This window comes from Tauraco erythrolophus, chromosome 14, assembly GCF_009769465.1.
Source record: "Tauraco erythrolophus isolate bTauEry1 chromosome 14, bTauEry1.pri, whole genome shotgun sequence".
Classification (NCBI taxonomy): domain Eukaryota; kingdom Metazoa; phylum Chordata; class Aves; order Musophagiformes; family Musophagidae; genus Tauraco; species Tauraco erythrolophus.
This window is the reverse complement of record NC_141478.1, coordinates 2,041,711-2,061,217: the sequence shown is the minus strand read 5'-3', so window position 1 is coordinate 2,061,217 and position 19,507 is coordinate 2,041,711. Positions and strand designations below refer to the sequence as shown.

At 39.6% G+C, this 19,507-nt stretch overlaps 1 protein-coding gene across 1 annotated transcript in view; it reads left to right on the top strand.

Annotated features, from left to right (window-relative positions):
• Positions 1 to 98: 98 nt before the first annotated feature.
• IQCH (IQ motif containing H) overlaps positions 99 to 19,507 on the top strand; it is a 69,514-nt gene continuing 50,105 nt past the window's right edge. The window contains exons 1-8 of the mRNA XM_086620555.1: positions 99 to 134; positions 722 to 844; positions 1,255 to 1,352; positions 1,697 to 1,811; positions 6,760 to 6,882; positions 17,317 to 17,428; positions 18,141 to 18,269; positions 19,072 to 19,286. Of these exons, the coding sequence (XP_086476681.1) occupies positions 99 to 134; positions 722 to 844; positions 1,255 to 1,352; positions 1,697 to 1,811; positions 6,760 to 6,882; positions 17,317 to 17,428; positions 18,141 to 18,269; positions 19,072 to 19,286 (951 nt within the window). The remainder of the gene's footprint in view (positions 135 to 721; positions 845 to 1,254; positions 1,353 to 1,696; positions 1,812 to 6,759; positions 6,883 to 17,316; positions 17,429 to 18,140; positions 18,270 to 19,071; positions 19,287 to 19,507) is intronic.

The window sequence follows — 19,507 nt, the reverse complement described above, 5'->3', positions numbered from 1 at the left end:
CGGGCCCCGTGCGACGGGCCGGCCCCCCCCCCGCGGCGAGCCGGATGGTGCGGCCCGGCCGGCGCGTCCCGTTGCTAGGGGCGAGGGCGGCGGCCGCCATGGCCGGGCGGGAGGCGGGAGCCGTCCTGGGGCAGGTGGGTGCGGGCCGCGCCTCAGCGGGCGCCGTCCTCCCCCGCGGGACCCCTCCTCCCCGGGGAGGCCGCCTCACGTCGGCTGAGGGGGCGGGAGGGCTCAGCCCCCTGCGTGAGGAGAGGCCGCGGCGTCGCCGGGGAGTTCCGGAGAATTTGGGCTTGGTAACCGCAATGGTTCTCCGCGTAACGCGGTGTAAATGTACATTTTTGTCAGCGGCTGACGTGATCTCCTCACAGCCTTTCGGTCCCTCCACGCTTCTGAGGTTCCCGCGGAGTTCAGCCACCCGTGCCGAGAGGTGGTTGGAATGTGCGAGGAAAGAGCATTCCTTGGCGAAGCACCTCAGTCCTGAGGTTTATTGCCATTGCTTTGCGAGGTTTGTTTTGAAATGAACTCTTTTTTCAAGTTTTCTGCAGTCAATGGCTTTAAAGTTGTCGGCTTTGTATTCTTTTGCTTATAAAAGTACAGAAGTATGGAAGTTGCACGTATTTCTTTCCCATATTTAGGAAGCATTTAATTTGGATTAAATCCTGCTACATAGTCTTACAGGTTTTGGTTGTAGGTATGATTTTTGTCATAACTTCTTTTTCAGGTTCAAGAAGATCTTCGCAAACTTCAAGCCAAAGGGAAAAACGTTGATTTGAAAGGAAATGTAAAAGCTGTGGATATGAGTGACCTGGAAGCGGCAACTGAAAGAACTGAACTTGGGCTGAGAGTAAGTAAAATGGACCAGATCCAGAAGACAATTCAGTTTTTCACATCTCTGTCAATAATTCACTTAGAGTACATGAGACCATTAATTTGTCGTCCCGCAAGATCCCTTTCTGGTTAGCTGATGATGGGATTCATCGGATCCTGCAAGATCCCTTTCTGGTTAGCTGATGATGGGATTCATCGGATCCTGCAAGATCCCTTTCTTATTAGATGGGATTCATCAGACATTGCAGTGCAGAATGGTGGCTTCCTCTTTTGGGTCATCACAATTAACTGATCTGGTGCCCATTAGCCAAAATCGGATTTAGTCCACCAGAAGCACAAAGCCTATCAACTTTTCAGTCAAGTTATTAAATAAAATCAATATTCCTCATGCCTTTGTAGTCTAAACATTTTTTTTCCTTCTAACAGAAGCATGCTGAGAATTATTTAACTGCTGTAAACAGACAAGTGTTAACTATTTCTTCTACTGATGATAAAGAAGTACATTCAGAAGAGCCCCCTAAATGGTAAGTGAAACAGCTGTTTTATTGCAGAGACAAATGCAAGCAGCAAGACAGAAAAACTGCAGTATCAGAATCTTGTAAAGCAGATGGGAGTATTGGCCTTGATGACGTTATTTTGATCATTTGTTGTTTTGGTTTTATTTTAAGTTAAAAAAACAACACAAAAGTAAATGCAGTTCTAAGTAGCTACAGCAACTTTCTGCTGTCTCCTGTGATTTTTTCACTAAAACACAAATTTGAATAAAAACATAGTCTTTCAGATTCAACCAGGTGGAAGCAGTATGGGTTTAATTGGTAAAACCAAAGTGAATTTTAAAAACCTCTCTGTATGTTTCTTTCTAAATCAGGGGGCTTCATTTTGGTCCTTCTCAGAAACAGCTTATTTTACCACGAGTACCTGTCGAGCCCGTGACTCTCCAGGCATACAGCAAATCAGCACCACGCGTTTCTCAGAGTTCACAGGTCTGAAATAACCACTTATTAACCACTTAACCACCGTGTTAAATGAGTAGGCTGGTGTCTTGAAGGTTACTGGTTGATCCCACAATGTTATGGTCTGGCTCCACATGGATTCAGTTTTTGATAACATACCATCTATGACTGAAAGTGTGAAAAAATTCTCAGTAGAATGAGAGGGCTGAGAGATAGGAGCCTTCTCCCAGCCTCACAGTCAGGATAAAATCTAGCTTTGGAAGCACTTCAGTGTCATCACGGGTGCATCCACAAGCCCTCCATTCTTTGTTTTTTTTTCCCCCCAAGAGTATATTCTTACAGAGTCCTGATACCAGAGGTTTATTCTGTTTTAGGGTCTCAGTCCTGCAAATACCATGTGTTTAACTGTGATTCTGCAAGTAACGTATTTAAAATAAATGGAGTTATATATTGGAGTAGCACGAGCATAGATCTAAATGTTTATATTGCTTGAGGCTAAAAGTGGTTCTCATTTTTTTGTTTTTGCATATAAGATACGGCAAGTTGTGGGAAAGACTGTGAGTTTAGGGTAGTCACATCTATGATAAATACAGGTTTTCTCCTTGAAATCTGATTTGTCACTGTTTTTCGTAAGTGAAATTATTGTAAAATCATTTAAAGCCTTCTTAAAATGTTTGTATCTGAAGTATTTTTGCTTTTTTATTCTAAGCTGTGAATTTTGACTGGTGAGTTCAAGGCAGTTTCCTCAAATGTATTTTAAAAACAAATTAAGGCAATTAGTTGAGTTGAAAAATACTCACTGTCACAATTTTGGGTTATTACTGTTTAAATCCAAGGGAGCTTTGAGTGAGAGAGAACCTGACGAGGCCCTCTGTAGTTCCAAGGCTGTTACCAGAAGCTAGGGATGGAAGCTACTTGAAGTGGTATCACTAAGATGGGCAGTCGAACACTTATTTTGCTGATTATCTTTGTAAAAGAAGTCTTGATGTGGAGTAGTATTAAAATATATGTACTCTTGAAATGGTGCAAAAGGTGCAATGAAGATCCATGTTAAGGACATGGAGCTGTTGGAGCAGGTCCAGAGGAGGCCACGAAGATGATGCGAGGGCTGGAGCACCTCTGCTATGGAGACAGGCTGAGAGAGTTGGGGCTGTTCAGCCTGGAGAAGAGAAGGCTCCAGGGAGACCTTCCAGCAGCCTTCCAGTGCCTAAAGGGGCTACAGGAAAGCCCTTTAGGGGCTTTGGGGGTTGTGTAGTGACAGGACACCGGGCAATGGCTTTACACTGAAAGAGGGGAGATTTCGATCAGATCCAAAGAAGAAATTTTTCACTCTGAGGGTGGTGAGGCACTGGACCAGGTTGCCCAGAGAAGCTGTGGCTGCCCCATCCCTGGAAGTGTTCCAGGCCAGGTTGGATGAGGCTTTGGGCAACCTGGTGTAGTGGAGGGTGTCCCTGCCCATGGCAGGGGGGTTGGAACTGGATGGTCTTTGAGGTCCCTTCCAATCCAAACCATTCTGTGATTCTATGATCTCTGATTTTTTTCCAGACAGAGTTCCAACCCTGTCCTGTATGAATACACTTATATTGTGAGAAAAAAAATCAGAGTTCAGCTCCTCTGTAAACTCTGTATTATCTGTGGTCTTTCAACTCATGTACACCAACGAGCTTAATTCCCAGTGGAGCACATGCTCTGTCCTGCCTTGACTTTCATCTTTTCCTTTCTGATCTCTGTGGCCTCCGCTTAGAAATGCGGATCTAGTGACACACTGGCTATCCCTAATTTCCCATCCTCAAGAAAACGGCACGCGGTGCTGTTTGACCAGCTGTTCTACGTGCCCAGCATGCCAACATAAAAAGCTTTTATTATTAAATAGTTGTGAAATCCAGCTGGGAAGTTATCACCTACAATTCCTTACTTCCTGTCTTTTCCTTGCTTGTAGCTATAAACAGTTTTGGGGTGTTTTTTTAAGAATACTTTGGTGTTTCTCAAAATTTCTTTCCACTCAAAGGAAATATTAGTGAACTGAATAGCTTTGTTTGCAGACTGTTTCTGAGTACCTAGGCTTGAGGAAATCCACGTTTCATCTCTTGGCGATTCTGAGAGCAATTAATAATTCACACTAATATTTTTGTGTTTTGCAGTCCATAGCACGCCGTGCAAGAGCAGAAATGGAGCATAAGTTGTGTTTTCAGTAGTCAAGTTAACACAAGGTTGGAGTCAAATAAGCACGGATGCTATTTTCACGTGTGCATTGCTGGAATACTTGTCAGATGGGAAGTAGCTTGCCCACAGCTATCAGAATAGGCTTAAAATTATTTTGTACTCCTGTATAGTGTTTCTGAGTCATATCAGCAGCCAGATAAGACTCTGCAAACCCAGCTTGTAGGGGAAATTGTGAAATACTGTCCACCTCCATGCTTCCCCCCTCACCCCACTGTGTGTCGTGAATGGATTTTCTCTTCTAATAAAGCTTGAGAACCATAAAGGGATGTCTTCCTCATGCAGCAATTGTAAAGCCTTTATATAGAAATGGCTGAAAAGACATTGTTATCCATAACTGGCAAGTGTATAAGTTCAAATCTTATTTTTTTTTCTTTAAAAAAAAACCCCGTGCTTAATTGTTAACACCTGAACTGATGCTTGTGCATCTTTGTTTTTAGGCTTGGTTTGTTGTTCTAACAGTTGATACTTTCTGTGACATTCTGAATATGCAGTAGAAGTTCATATTCTCTCATCATTAGTAAAGATGTAAATGAAAAGATGTTTCTAGGGGGCTCTAGAATATGCAAATAACGTAAATAGCTAGATATGAAAAGTGATTTAGTTACTGATAATGCAGATTGTTTCAAAGATTAACATAGTGCAGTCCATCCATAAAGGAATTGGACTCTATTAGAAACTGTGTACCACATGCACCCGCAGGACAGAATTGCAGAGTGACTCTGATTTGTTGGCTTTTCTACTTGGAAATGACTGTTGTGCTGAAGTGGAACAAGACTTGAAGTGTTCAACTGTACTCAACATGCCAGCCTGTCCCATATACTCCAGTATATTCCTTGTTAATAACTGAGCACAACGACTTTTGTTCTCATTGGGCATTATATTAGCAATAACACACTATTTGCCCTGCTCTTCTCGTCTTTTTCTTACTCTGCATCAAGACAGCTTAAATTTAAGACTCTGGATAATATGGATGGATGGATAATATAGATGGAAGAAACCCATGATACCATCTGCTCCAGCTCCTGCAAATGTGAAATTGTCACTTGCTGTACATTTAAGCTGACAAAGTAACTTTTACCAGTTTTTTTTTTTTTAATAAGCATTCCAATTCTTGTTATCCTGTGTGGAATCTGCCACTCCAGCATTGATCATTTCACTGTCAGTCTGACTGGGGAGCCTGCACTGTGAGTCATCTCCTGTTTTATCTGAGAAAGTTCTCAGTTTTCCCCCAGTTCTTGTTTAACAGCACCAGCAGTTTTCTTTCTGTACAGCAGTGTGTTACAGTAATAAAATAAATACCACAAGATCATTGACGAGGTGAAAATTGAACTTTCTCTCTCTGTGCAGCCATGTGGGTAAAAGAGTAATTGGCTTGGATAATAACTTTTGTTTTTACAAACCCAGATCTAAATGAGCATCTCATTGATACATCTGCTGGTAATTACTATCAAAAGAAGAGAATCTAGTGTGTAGATAGATAAATTAAACCACTTTTAGTGCTTTCACAAAGTAATACAATTGTTTAGTAGTTCAAATATACCTCTGATGATTCTTACACTTTTTATGGCGTTTTTGTTTTTAAAAAAACGCGAGTCTCATAAATTCATTTTTTACGTTTGCATAATAGAAGTAGCAGCAGAGAGTTCTTGTGTATAAATATGTTTAGCTGGATCTTACTATGGAAGGGAGCTTTGTGTATTCCCATATCCATGTAATGGGAATTAAGCACATACACTGCCAGGCCCCCGGCTCCCCTGAATTACCCAAGCTGTGCTGACATCTCTGGTGATACCATAGTTTCTGCCATTTGAGGATTCTTCCTTGTTCTGCACTGGTTGGTAACTAAACCCAGTTTGATGCAGGAATGTTATTGCAATGGAAGTAGTGGGAGATGCTACTGCACTGGATACACATCCAGGTGTAATCTAAAGCACATGCATTAAGATGAACCAAAATGTCTTCAACTTGAGAAACTTCTACTCTAGTAAAAATATATGGCATCACTTCTGGCTTTTATAGAAAAAGTATGTGCTTTTAGATACTTCTTATAACAAAAAGAAACTTTAAACGTCTTTTTCTGTCCATCGGGATTTAAATCATAGTAATTTTTATTAGCAAAATAGCTGAATCATTCCATGCAGGTAATGCAGTACATTAAGAAACTACTATGTTTTAATTTTTATTATTGTAAGGATTTTTTGTTTCCTCATTTACTTAAAAGCAAGTGCTCTATCTTCATTGAGTCAATGGGCCATAACAGATCCAAAGAAGCTGTTCTGGTCCATCAGGTCAACGATTCATTAATTAAAGTCTCTGGCAAACATGGCCAAGGTAGATTGGACTCTTGTCTGGGGGAAGAACGCACGTGTAACACCCTCCCAGTAGAGAGGGTGCATGTAAAACTTCTGTTACAAGGAAATGGTATTCAGAAATTACCTATGTTAATCAAGTGAGCCAAACCTGATTGTCTGTTCAACTCAAAGGTGCAGAAATTTGGAAATTCCAGAGCTTGTAATAAAATTAATTGAACAAATTTTGGCAAAAGCATACTTGTGGATAGTAGTTGTATGCCTTGCTAAGTTGTCCATCTAATCAAAAGGCACTTCTTCATTGTTGGCCCAGTTCTGTGTGGATAGTCAAATAACATGAATTTTTATCATCATTTTGCAAATTTATGAACTTTAGCCACTTCCTGCTTATAAACACTTCTGTCCTGGTGCAGTTATTTTAAGACTATGCGTATTATGTATTTCAGCATCAGCTGGAGATGGATATGAAAATTGTGCTTGACCCAGAGAACATCAGAGATAAAGCTGTTTTAAAACAACAGGACTATGAGATCAGGCTGCCACTTATAACTAAGAAAAAATCTGCTCCTGTAAGTAACTTGTCTTATTTTTATGGGCTTATTACGTGCATTACTTTTCACTATTAAAGTTAGTGTGTATGAGACCTAAATTAAAAAAAAAAAAGTAGAGATAATTTCCTACTTTTTGACATTGGTATGTAATAATCAAAACATTTTGAGTGACAATACTGGGAAGAACACAAACCTGTAGCATAACGGGTTTAGGTAGCAAGACTCCAATCCAGCAGAAGTGTAAGTATACATGGGAATGTGCATGGGAAGTAATCTCAGTAAAAGCAGGGAGTGAAGATAAGTAAACTGGAGCATCACTTTAGGATGTGACCCAAAGATTGAGGAAGAAGTAAAAAGGGTTTTGCTGACAAGAATGTTCATTCTGTGGTCATTTCTTGAAAAGACAAGAATACATCCTCTTCCCAAACAATAACGGGATTGTTAGGAATGAGTGAAAAATGCTCGTACTTTGTTTTGGTGCTCTTTTTAATTGACTGTTTTTAAAAAAAGCAATCCTGCCACAGGATGGCTGACACCTGGTCAGTGTCACTGAGTCCAAAAAATAAGCGTTATACTGAAAGGGAATCAGAATTCTAGAGTGACTAGGTGAATTCAGGTGTCATTCACATCTTACTTTTCTGATACAGTTTGGGAGGGAATGTCAGGTTCTATTTCTTAGCTCCATGCTGGGATCATTTACTTTGGAATGTGAGGGACGTCTTCCACATGGAGATATTTCCATGTCTTGTAGATCCCAAGAGTCCTCACTGTCAAGCTACAAGGTACTCTGAAGCACAGTCTTTCTTTTATTTCTAGTCAAGCTGCTTCCTTTAGTACAAAACAATTATCTGCCCTGACTGGTATCCATCGCATCACCCTTCTCTGTTCTTTCTGGTCTGAGGATGTTCGAGTTGTTTCAGACTGTTTTGATTCTTCCAAATTTGTGTTCTGCAGCTGCTGCTCCTCTTAAAGAAATTCAAATGATATTTTCTGCAAAGTGTGCTTTTAAAAAAACGTAATAGGCACAGGCATCCCTCCAAAGATCAATTATGTTCACAAATTCAGCACAGCACTGTGGTCCACGTGAAAGAATATGCCCGATGGTCTCACACAAGGATGCTCTTCTACAATTTAATTTATGTGATAGAAGCATCATGCAGCAAGCCCGATGCTGTAAGAGACATTCTAGGGTATTTGCTTTTAAACAACAAAAACAGAACCTGTGAATGGCACAGCTGTAAGCTGCCACTTGGAAAAAATGATTTTTGAAAGCTGTTGCCCAGCCTAAGAAGTGATTTGTCTAACCCTGTGATATAGAGTTAATTAGAAAAAAGCATCATGGCTAATAGCTTTTTAGAACCACTCTAAAACACTCGCAGAGAAGAATATTATACTACTGCAGAGCGCCATGTGTTTTACCACTCTCATGAAACATAGACTGATCAGAGAAAACTTCTTAATGTTGTTGTAAATTACAACATTTAGTGTAAATCAGTCAAGCTCTGATACATATTTACAGTTGCTAAGGAACTGTTTATGACGTGTTGAGCCGATGAAACAAGTAGGTGTATCCTATCTCTCATTTATTCTATTGCATGCTGAAGTAAATGCTTTCAAAATCCCATGTTTTCAAATGTTTTCAAATGTTTTCAAATGTTTTCAAATGTTTTCAAATGTTTTCAAATGTTTTCAAATGTTTTCAAATGTTTTCAAATGTTTTCAAATGTTTTCAAATGTTTTCAAATGTTTTCAAATGTTTTCAAATGTTTTCAAATGTTTTCAAATGTTTTCAAATGTTTTCAAATGTTTTCAAATGTTTTCAAATGTTTTCAAATGTTTTCAAATGTTTTCAAATGTTTTCAAATGTTTTCAAATGTTTTCAAATGTTTTCAAATGTTTTCAAATGTTTTCAAATGTTTTCAAATGTTTTCAAATGTTTTCAAATGTTTTCAAATGTTTTCAAATGTTTTCAAATGTTTTCAAATGTTTTCAAATGTTTTCAAATGTTTTTCAAATGTTTTCAAATGTTTTCAAATGTTTGTTTTCAAATCCCATGGCACGACCTGTGTTTTGAAATGTTCTAGCTTCACTGAGGGTAAAATTTTGCAATCAGATTTGCAAAATCCTCCACTGAGATTGTGAATCAAGGCTTTTTGGTTCAATGTGATCTATACTAGCACTTAGAGGAATGACAGTTATGATCACCAATAGTGACTAAAATAAATCGATTTGTAGTTGCAGGTCTAAAATTATATGGTCTTTAGTTTTGAAAAAAACATCAATTAAAGCAGCAGCAAGGATGAAGTTAGGTGCCACCTGGCCTGTTTTTGCTAATCAGCCATTAGAGGGCAATATTTGTACGCACACGTGCGGCACGCGGGCACACGCGCTCGTGTGCACCCACCTACACGTCCTACATATGGACATGAGTTCAAAGATTATCTCCCCCCCAAAAAAAAATCGGTGGCAGAAGGACTGTCATTGAAGCAAATTAAAAACTAATTTTTTTCCAAGAGTTTTCAAGGAGACGTGAGCTTTTAAAATGTGATGAGATTAAAAACACGCTGGCGTCGAGGTGCCTAGAGAGGTCAAGCACAAATCTACACGGACTTTTTATTATCCTGCCATTTGAGTCGTTCGGAAAATTATTACTAAGGATCTCATTGTTTCATGAAAAATGTCCTTTTTTCTTGCTCTTCTGGTATTGTGAAGTTGCTGACGCTGGATTTTATGACAGAAACGAAGAACAATTAACTGTTGCCCTTTTGTACCTTTTGGGTCTGATAAGTGCTAATGCTTCATCCTCTGGAAAGTTCTGTAGTTATTTTAAAATGAGGACTGTGGTTCTGCTTGAAACACCGTGGGCAGACTGCACATGGCTTTATTTTGCACCCTATATCTCGATAACAAACGAAAAAGGATGAGTAGATAATTATTAAATACGTGCATTTCCCATGGAGTGCCTAGCAAAACAATCTGAATCGCAGCAAAAATAATTCTGACGAACTGCTGCAATGTGGAAAAGATTCACAACTACACGTTTCATTTTCCTTTATAGAATTATACTGGCACTTTTTGGGCCTTGTTTTCTTATAAATGTATATTATACTGCAAACTTAGGAACCTTTTAATTTATTCATGAGATGGAATTTAATATGGTGATGATTTCTAGCCTGTATGAGTTGCATCTTATATAGTGTGGCTGTAATGGTGATGGCAGTGATTCTGTGTTGTGGTGGTGTGGTTTTTTTTTTTTAAGCTAACTTATTTGAGCACAACCATTCTAATCATATCCTCAGTTATTAATTCTTCATCCAGTATTTGCATCACCTTCATCACTAATGCTTATCACTGAAAATCTATTGATTTCTGAAATTATAAAGCAAGACAAAGCAGGGCAATTCTTTTCATTTCAAGTGACCAGAAGAAAAACAGATCTTTTGGTCCTCAAAAGCTGATTGTGTTTTAAACTTATGCATATGGCTATAATTACAGTCAAAGCATAATTTGGCAGTGGTAGCAGAATGAGATTTGAACAAATCGACGTTACATGACAGTAATTCAAAATAAGCTTGTTGCATTTGTATCATGGTATGTAATCATAATAACCAGCACAGGGAATTAATAAAATCTTCTTGTCACTAAAAATTAAAAGGAAATAATTGGTGAGATAGAGTTAACTTAACAGATGACTACAGTCAGCATCCTTTCAACCTAGAAATGGGAATGTGAAGGTCACCCCCATCTCAGATGACAAACGTAGAACATTTTGTTGGTAAACAAATTAATCTTTTGAAAGGTCACCATTTGTTTTAAGTTTTTATCCAGTTCTTGTCATCTGGAATTGGAGATTGACTGGCATTTTGCTAGGCAGGGGTGCAGCCGAAGCTGCTGAAGCTGTTTCTGTACGTATCAGCATTCCTTGACAAAACCCAGTGCCTGATTGTGATGCTATGGGCTGCTGGTTTACAGCTGTCTCCGGACAGGAATGGAGGCCCACCCCTGAATTCCAATAAGTTGCTCCTGCATATTCTGCCTCCTGTAAGCTGGCCCTTTGCCCGCAAGTAAAATGTATTGTAGTTCAAGCCAGCAATTATCTTTCTTACTTCCTTCTGTGCTGCTTCTGTTGCCTTTTTCAGAAAGCAGATGTGGGATTCACCAAAGTTCTCCATCTAGTCTCTTGCACCTGTTACGGCAGAATTTTGATGGAGGTGGATTTCTGGGAGAGGTAGCAGTAGGCAAACAAAGGAGCAAAGCTTGATTTTTTCCAAGTACAGGGAAAGTTGGCAGTTCAGAGCCATTCATCCCTTACTTAGCATTCAGTATTTCTGCACTGAATTTCACGTGCTGGTTCTTCGAGGACCAAAATTACATTATTTGGAACCAAAGTTAAACACTTTATTTACTGCTTATTAGTAAGATTATTTGACTTGATTGTCAGAATCAGAGAATCTCAAAAGGATGTTCTTTTTCATAGAATCATAGAATTCTATGTTTTTTTTTTTCCCAATAGAAGCTAATGGACGATGGAAGTGTGAGTGAAACTATTCCTTGATACTATTCCCTTGCTTTGCTGCTCAGGGTGTAAACCCAGAAAAAATACATCCTGTTAGACTGTAAGGCTGTGAAACTCTAAAATGCACTGAAATCCTATGGTAATTCTCATCTAGACAAAAAGACCTGATCTATTGTAGGTAGCAGAGTCAAGATTGGACTTGATATCCTACAGAGAGCCCTTCTAACCAACGTTTGTTATTTCTGTGATTCTGTAATTGAAAGCAAAGAGTGAAAATCACTTCCCCACCTCCGTCTTTACTCCGTTTGAGTTTTTTTACAAGCTGAACTGATTTCCTCTCATTGCTCAAAACTTACCTCCTCCTCCTGCATGAACAGCAGGCTCTGCTGATTTGTATCCACTTGTGGGACAGACCGGTTGAAGCCTCTCGTTATCCTTCCATGTTGACATAGAAATTCTTTCTGAATTAGTTATCGAAGCAGCTTTGCATCTCTCTCAAAGTCAGTTTGTCTAAACCATGCTTTCTTAGCTTGCTTGTAACCTCCTGACCAGGGAGCTTCAAAAGTCTTCCTAAAGTCTAGATAAGTAGTGCTGCAAACAACGCTTACTAACCTGTTGTAGAAAACAATTAGATGGGTCTGACAAAGTTGATCTTGACAGGTTCAAGTCACTCATTTATTTGTTACTTTCCAGATGTTTATAGCTAACTTGTTTGGTTATTTGTTTAAGAATTTTTCCAAGAATTGTAGTTAAATTAATAGAACTAGAATTCCTCAACATGTTCTTTGCCCTTTCTAAAGATAGGCACTATGCTCTTTTCTAGTTTTTAGTTTATTTGCCATTCTACAAGAGTCCCACCAGCAGTTCAGAGAATGCTTTAGACAGTTCTTTAAGTACCATAGAGTGTATTTCATCAGGACCATCCAATATAATACAACAGTTTGGGTTGGAAAGGACCTTAAAGATCATCCAGTTCCAACCCCCCTGCCATGGGCAGGAACACCCTCCACCACACCAGGTTGCTCAAAGCCCCATCCAACCTGGCCTTGAACATTTCCAGGGATGGGGCAGCCACAGCTTTTCTGGGCAACCTGGTCCAGTGCCTCACCACCCACAGAGGGAAAAATTTCTTCCTCAGATCTGAACTAAATCTGCCCTCTTTCAGTTTAAAGCCATTGCCCCTTGTCCTATCACTACACACCCTTGTCCAAAGCCCCTCTCCAGCTTTCTTGTAGGCCCTCTTTAAGTACTGGAAGGCTGCTGGAAGGTCTCTCTGGTCCTTCTCTTCTCCAGACTGAACAGCCCCAACTATATCAACCTGTCTCCATAGCAGAGGTGCTCGTGGCCCTCCTCTGGATTTTGGAAAACTTTGAGAAATTTAAAAACTTCTGAGCACTATCTGGTCTGTTTTGCCCTTAAGGTCACCTGAGACGTCTTCCCTTTTGCACTACAATTAAGTGAGTTGATTCTGCTCATAACTAGCTGGTTTTTTAATGATAGTTATGAACGTACTTAATGATGTCATTTTGTATTACCCAGAAATTTCTTCCTACTTGCGTCTGGTTTTATCTTACCTGTTTATGCAAACAAGAAGCAGTCATCAATATGCCATTTTCTCTTTTCTGTATGCTTTTTTCTTCATTTGATATCAATGAAGAACGTATGATAGCTCAAGTTTGGTAACTTGCTATCCTGCTTCATGTCTGGAATAGTTTGAGCTTGTTTCTCTAGTACTTTTTATCTGTGGATAAAACACAGATAAACACATAATTTTTATCTGGAACAGACCGTTCAATGGAATTGCAGTTTCCCTTGGACTTGCCTTCTACAAGCTCTTACCTGCCAGTTTCCTGATCCTATTGAAAACTGATCTTAGTTCCACTGATTTTATTTTGCTATGCTTCCTCCTTCCATTTGTAGGGATTATGAACTGTGTACATCAAATCCTGATAGGAACTTCGTAATAAAAAATATGAAGGTAGGTGGCAATTTGGAGAAGATAATCATGAAACGATTAATTACTCTGTTATAAACCTTTTCTACTATTACTCTCAAGCTCTGTGGTTTTCTGATACTTACCTACATCTCTTCTAATTCTTCCTGGTTGATAAACTGTAGTTTTGATACATTATAGTACTCATCTTTTCTCTGTATTTAGTACTAATCTTTATTCTTTCAAGTGGGAAAACCATATTTATAAACATGCTTTGAAAAAGAAGTTCTTGTTAAATATTGCTGCCTAGATAAAAAGAAAACAAATAGAGAACCGATTGGAAAATCCCTGTGGTGTTACAGCAAGTGCCCTATTTAAAAGGAAGCAAAAAGGAAAAAATCAAGTGGGAGAGGTTTATGCACAGGAGAAAAACACTTTAGAAAGGGTAATGGAATTGTTTTTCTCATGTCCCAGGTTAATTACACTCAAAAGCGCTTGAAATGAAAAAATAGTTTTTCAGCACACTCCAAGCACATTATCAGGCAAGTAAGCCTTAGTCTGCACTGCAGATTGAGTGCTCCCTTCCAGCCCAGTAAAACTGGGCTTTCAAAGTAGCCGTGATGGAGCAGGCTGTGTGCTGACTGCAGGAAAGCACACTTGCTGAATTGTAATCATAGAATCATGGAATCACAGAACGGTTTGGGTTGGAAGAGACCTCGAAGATCATCCAGTTCCAACCCCCCTGCCATGGGCAGGGACACCTTCCACTACACTAAGTTGCCCAAAGCCTCATCCACCCTGGCCTGGAACACTTCCAGGGATGGGGCAGCCACAGCTTCTCTGGGCAACCTGGTCCAGTGCCTCACCATCCTCATTGTAAAAAATTTCTTCCTTGGATCTGATCAAAATCTCCCCTCTTTCAGTATAAAGACATTGCCCCTTGTCCTATCACTACATGCCCTTGTAAAAAGTCCCTCTCCAGCTTTCCTGTAGGCCCCCTTTAAGTACTAGAAGGCTGCAATAAGATCACCCTGGAGCCTTCTCTTCTCCAGGCTGAACAGCCCCAACTCTCTCAGCCTGTCTCCACAGCAGAGGTGCTCCAGCCCTTGAATCACCTCCGTGGCCTCCTCTGGACCTGCTCCAGCAGCTCCATGTCCTTCTTGTGTTGGGGACCCCAGAGCTGAATGCAGTAATCCTCATCATAAACTTCCCTAGGAGATGTTATTCATGCAGGAAAACATCTGAGGTTCCGATCGCCTCGTGGCAGTAACGGTCCCTTGGGTTCTGCCGGAACGAAGCAGGTGAGGTGCCCACAGGTTGGGGTTGTGTATGATCCTTTGCTTCCATGCTGGTTGGGGTCTGTCTGCACTACAGGCATGAAGGTGCCAGTTAGGAGCTGCCAGTTCTGGAATACGTGCTATTAAATTCACTAGGGTTAGGGTTAGGGTTTTGTGGTCTGTGCCATAAAAGCTGTAGGTGTGAGGGAAGGTTCGAAAGGGCGCTGGCACGAGCAGATGGAAGTCTACCGAAAACCTTGGAAAAAGATGCTCTTTTAATTGTCTTTTTAAGTTAAGTCACTGAATAATGGTAATAAAACTATATAATGATACTAAAAATAAACCTTTTTCTTGCAGTACTTAACATAATTTTTATTTTTTTAAGATCTTACTATTGTTGAGTTGGCATAATTTTAGTGAAAATGAAGGATGAAAGCGTTTTGTCAAATTTTGTTTCGATATCTCACGGAGGCCTTCAGGAGGGCAGCTGATGCAGCAAATAGGGTGCTGGAAGAACACAGAAGGGTGTACAGGCTGGGTGGAATTTTCCTAGGTAACTTGTGGGTCAGCTCCATACTTCCACCGTGTTGTCCGCGCTATGTAACAAAGTGAATTGTAGTGGCGCTGTGCAGCGTAAATGAGAGCTTAAATTACATTACAGCTGTCCTTGTTTTAATGTGACACCTGCCATGGACTTTGTAGAAATTAAAGGATGCAGAGAAGAAGAATTAAATATCTATCTCCGGTTAAAAAAAGAAAATCACAAACAAAAAACCTCCAGGCTGCTTTTGAACTCACCCACTTCACCTAAATTTCTTTTCTTTGTAGCTTGTTACCTCTCTGTGAACACAAATGAAATACATATGTTTCATAGTGCTGTTTATCATAACAAAACTCCCTGGATTTAAATAGGATAAAACTGAGCAATAGAAAAATCAGTGCTGCTTTACTAGCAGCCTGAAAAAGGAGTGACTGTTTAATTAAATTTCCCTCATTTCATGTATTTTTGTTGTGTCCTCAACAAACTGCTGGGGCTGAGAGTGAGTAGAAAAGTGTGGTTTATTATTCCCTTTTCTCAGTATCAAGCCACTTATATGCCAGCTGGTATAAAGTTAATCTTTGTTATATGCTTATTGCTGTTTTCCTGGAACACAAGGACACGAGGATTCATACATCTAGATCCCTTAAAGCATAATGCTTCGTAATGGCCATAACTAAAATGAGTGCCTAGGATTTCCCTGAAAGATTCTCTCTTATGATACACGTTCATATTTTCTGTCTCCCTAATGTCTCTTGTGGACAGTGTTGTTATACGAATGGGAAGGAAAAATTAAAATAGCTTATTTTGATCTATCTCATTTCTCTATTGGGATTATAAGCAGTTCTTTAGAATTGGCTATCTCTTTCTAGAAAGTTGAGGGTTGATGTTATTCACTAATTACGACACAATAGTGCTCAAAGATCCACATCGTGGCCTGGATCCTGTTGTACTAAAAGCTGTACACAAGCGTGATAATCAGTCATTAAAACCTAATATTTTAAACCAAGAAGTCCCAATGTGCTCTATAAAAGAGCTAAATACCATTATTCCCATTTTGCAGATATTGCCTAGCTTTCTGATTTGATATATTGATTATTATTTTGAGGCAGTTTATCATTCATAGTGAAATACTTTTTAAAAAGGCAAATTAAAAATTTTTCCAGCACATGGCATTAGATTGACTTCCATATAGCTCATCAGTAGGGTTCAAACATTTCTATCCAATGTAAGAATTTCTAACCATTAGACTGATGGAGTAACTGGTAACAGATTGTCACCCACAAAAGCATGGGATGGTTTTTAATTGAGTTTCACAGCTATTTGTGGACTAAAGGTGAGACTGTGGAATCTTGAGGTCCACTCCAAATTGAGAGGGAGATGTGCCCTGTTGCATCCTTTTCTCGGTCTGCTCCAGTTTCCCCTTTTCCCATTTTTATCTTGCCCTAGTCTCTCTGTTCCTCAAGACTGTCTTCTGAGACTGCTTCCAGAACACATCCTAGTCTTACCTGCCTGATTCTCTGCCAGGCTCCCAGCCCATCTGCCCCTAGGTAGTTTAGCTGCTAAAACCAATAAACCTTTATCTAGATTTCCAAAAGTCTGTTGACAGTAAGATTCGATAGACCAGTGTTATATTTTCCTTTTGCTTCACAAAACATTTGAGTTGATTTGAATCTTTCACGTGTCTTTAGGTTTGTCACGGTGTCATTTTTCTAGTGTCAGCCAGGCAAGAGAAGACAATATAATCTTCTGCTGGTGGTGGCTCACTGTCGTCAAGTGAGAGATCCCAGAGATGTTACTGTACTGTAATGCTTTGAATCCACTGAAGATGCAGCTCTCTGTTTCTTTAGACTGTTCTGTCAAGAAATATTGTTTACACTATACTCATGAAAATTGAGCCAACTTCTTGTGATTCCTTTATTAACTACTACACTGATTTTTGCATAGCAGAAGTCACAAGACATCAATTTGATTTAATTAACTTTATTTTAAATTACTATAGTAATGATAGTAGACAATACTGTAGCATGTTCATAAGTAGTAAAAGCAGTGCTTGCACTGGTACATTATTAAATCTTAATGAAACTATTGATAGCAGAAATCATATTTATTATTGCGGGAGTAGAAAAGCGTGCCTTTGCAAATCCTGGATTTCTCTTTGTTAAAAGAAGATTCTGTCTCTTCCTAGATGTCTAGTCAGAAGACAGTGAAAGGTCATACCATTGGCAACCTTTGGACTTTGCCTGCCTCTCACCACGTGGATTCTCCTTTACCCCTGTTAGAAGAAGCTACAACGAAAGGTGAGTCACAGAAGCCCACCTGGTACTGCTGCCACCAGATGTGTGCTACGTAAGCAGTGGTGTTTGCTGTTTGCAGCAGACATCTGGTAATCAAATCTTCTGGCAGCTCAAAACTTGTAAGAATTGTGATCTCAAACATTGCAAAGGGTAGAGATCAACTTCAGACTACTTGCTCGTTGAGTCAGTTATCTCGAAATTCACAGAGTTCAGTTTCTACTGGAAAGAATTGTGTGTGATGGAGGATTCTTGTATGACTAACATGGTCAAAAAAAAAAAAAGAGAGTCATGATTAATGTCTGGTTATTAATCATTCAATTTTAACCAGACCTGCACTTGGACTATTTTAGCAATCAGTCCATATTCATGATTATATGAATACATTGTGGTTTGCAAGAGGTAATTCTCATCCATTCTGCATCTCTAAGTGCCGTTGTACAATCATATAATTCCTTCCCAGAATCAGCACCAGTACAATATCTTTCATGGTTTTGTCAATGTTTATAGGCAAAGCTCACCTTCCTTGAAGGTAAAATACTGAATATTGAAAGATATCAATCTTTCAATAACAGAAAACTGCTGCTTTTCTGGTTTTGATTTGGAATTGGAAGAATTTGGATCTGCCTTTGTTTAATTCTTTCTTTATTGCTACTAATTCTTTTTCTTTCATAGCTGGAATATATATGAATTGTTCAGTAACATCATCTTCTTGTAGGTATTCTGAGCCTAACTGAACGAAGGCTTATACCTCCAACAGCAAAGATAACTCTCCAAACACCTCCTGTTGTATCCAAGGCAGCACCTTTCCCTGAATTTCACAGACAGCACAAGAAATCAGCTGTAGGTGAGTACAAAGGGTGGATAACAACCATCAATTGCATCTCCAGCTTCGCTTCCAGGTCCTTGTTTTATCTCACAAGGAAACAGCTGTCTAATGAGCGCTCACTCAAATTCTTAAGAACACTAAATGCGTAAAGATGTACATGAGCATCCCATGTCTTGCAACTGAATGGGAATCCGATTTCTTAATCCCTCTGAAGATTTGGCCCCTGTTCATTTCTGAAATCCTGGTAGGTTCTTAACCTGTGTATTTCAAATTGTGAGCACCTGGATCTGAAGATCTGACCGTTGGTGTTAGTGTAAAGTCAGTGTTATGACTTACATGACTTGAAACAGCTGATCAAGCATCTGTTTTGCCCGTGTGATTAAATGAAGGACTCCTAATATGAGAATATACTCTGGACAATGGGATTCTGATTTATCACAAGGTGTACTCAAAACTTGTTGCTGCAGCTGCTCGTGGCACGTGACATTAGTATGGAAAGGAGCCTAAGCAAAAAGGGCTCAGCAGCAACCCCATAAATTTGAAAAGTTCTCCTAATGAAATGAAAACTGAAATTGTATATGGAATAACCTGGAGTGTCAGTGCTAACATTTTGACATTGTTATCCTGGGCATACTGTTGGCTGGCATATTGCAAACTTTAGGCCGTTATAGAGTAAAACTGAAAATTGCAAACCACTTGGACGTGAGAGCAAACTGGAGCATGCCAGTGCCTAATGGTAGGTGGTAGAGTGTCAATTTGATGCTGTTGTTGCAGTACTTCTAACGGTGAAACCTGCAATCAATTTTTTTCTTTGGTACAGGAGAGATTAGTAGTAGGGTGGAGCCTGAGAATGCAGACACCATCACCTTCCCAAACTTAAAGGAAGCAATTTATGGCACATATTCCTCTAGTAAAGGTAAAATTGCACCACTTCCATCCAGCAGCTCCATGGTTTCAGCAAGGAAGTCAAAGCCAGTGTGGATGTATCCAGCTCAACAGTTGGAATCTGAGCTGCAGATTCCCTCTCAGACACAGGTATTTAGACAGTGAGGATAATGAGGTTTTTATTCATGTTTTTAATACTGTCTTCACCAGAGTTGGTTTGGGAAGTGACTGTAAATCACCGAATTGGTACAGGAGGGTTTGAAGCACATCCAGTAAACAGTAAATATCGAAGTAAAACAGGAAATACTTCATATATTGCCAGCTTCTACTTTCTCAAGTCTTCTACCTAAATTTGTCTGTTTTTTCACAGA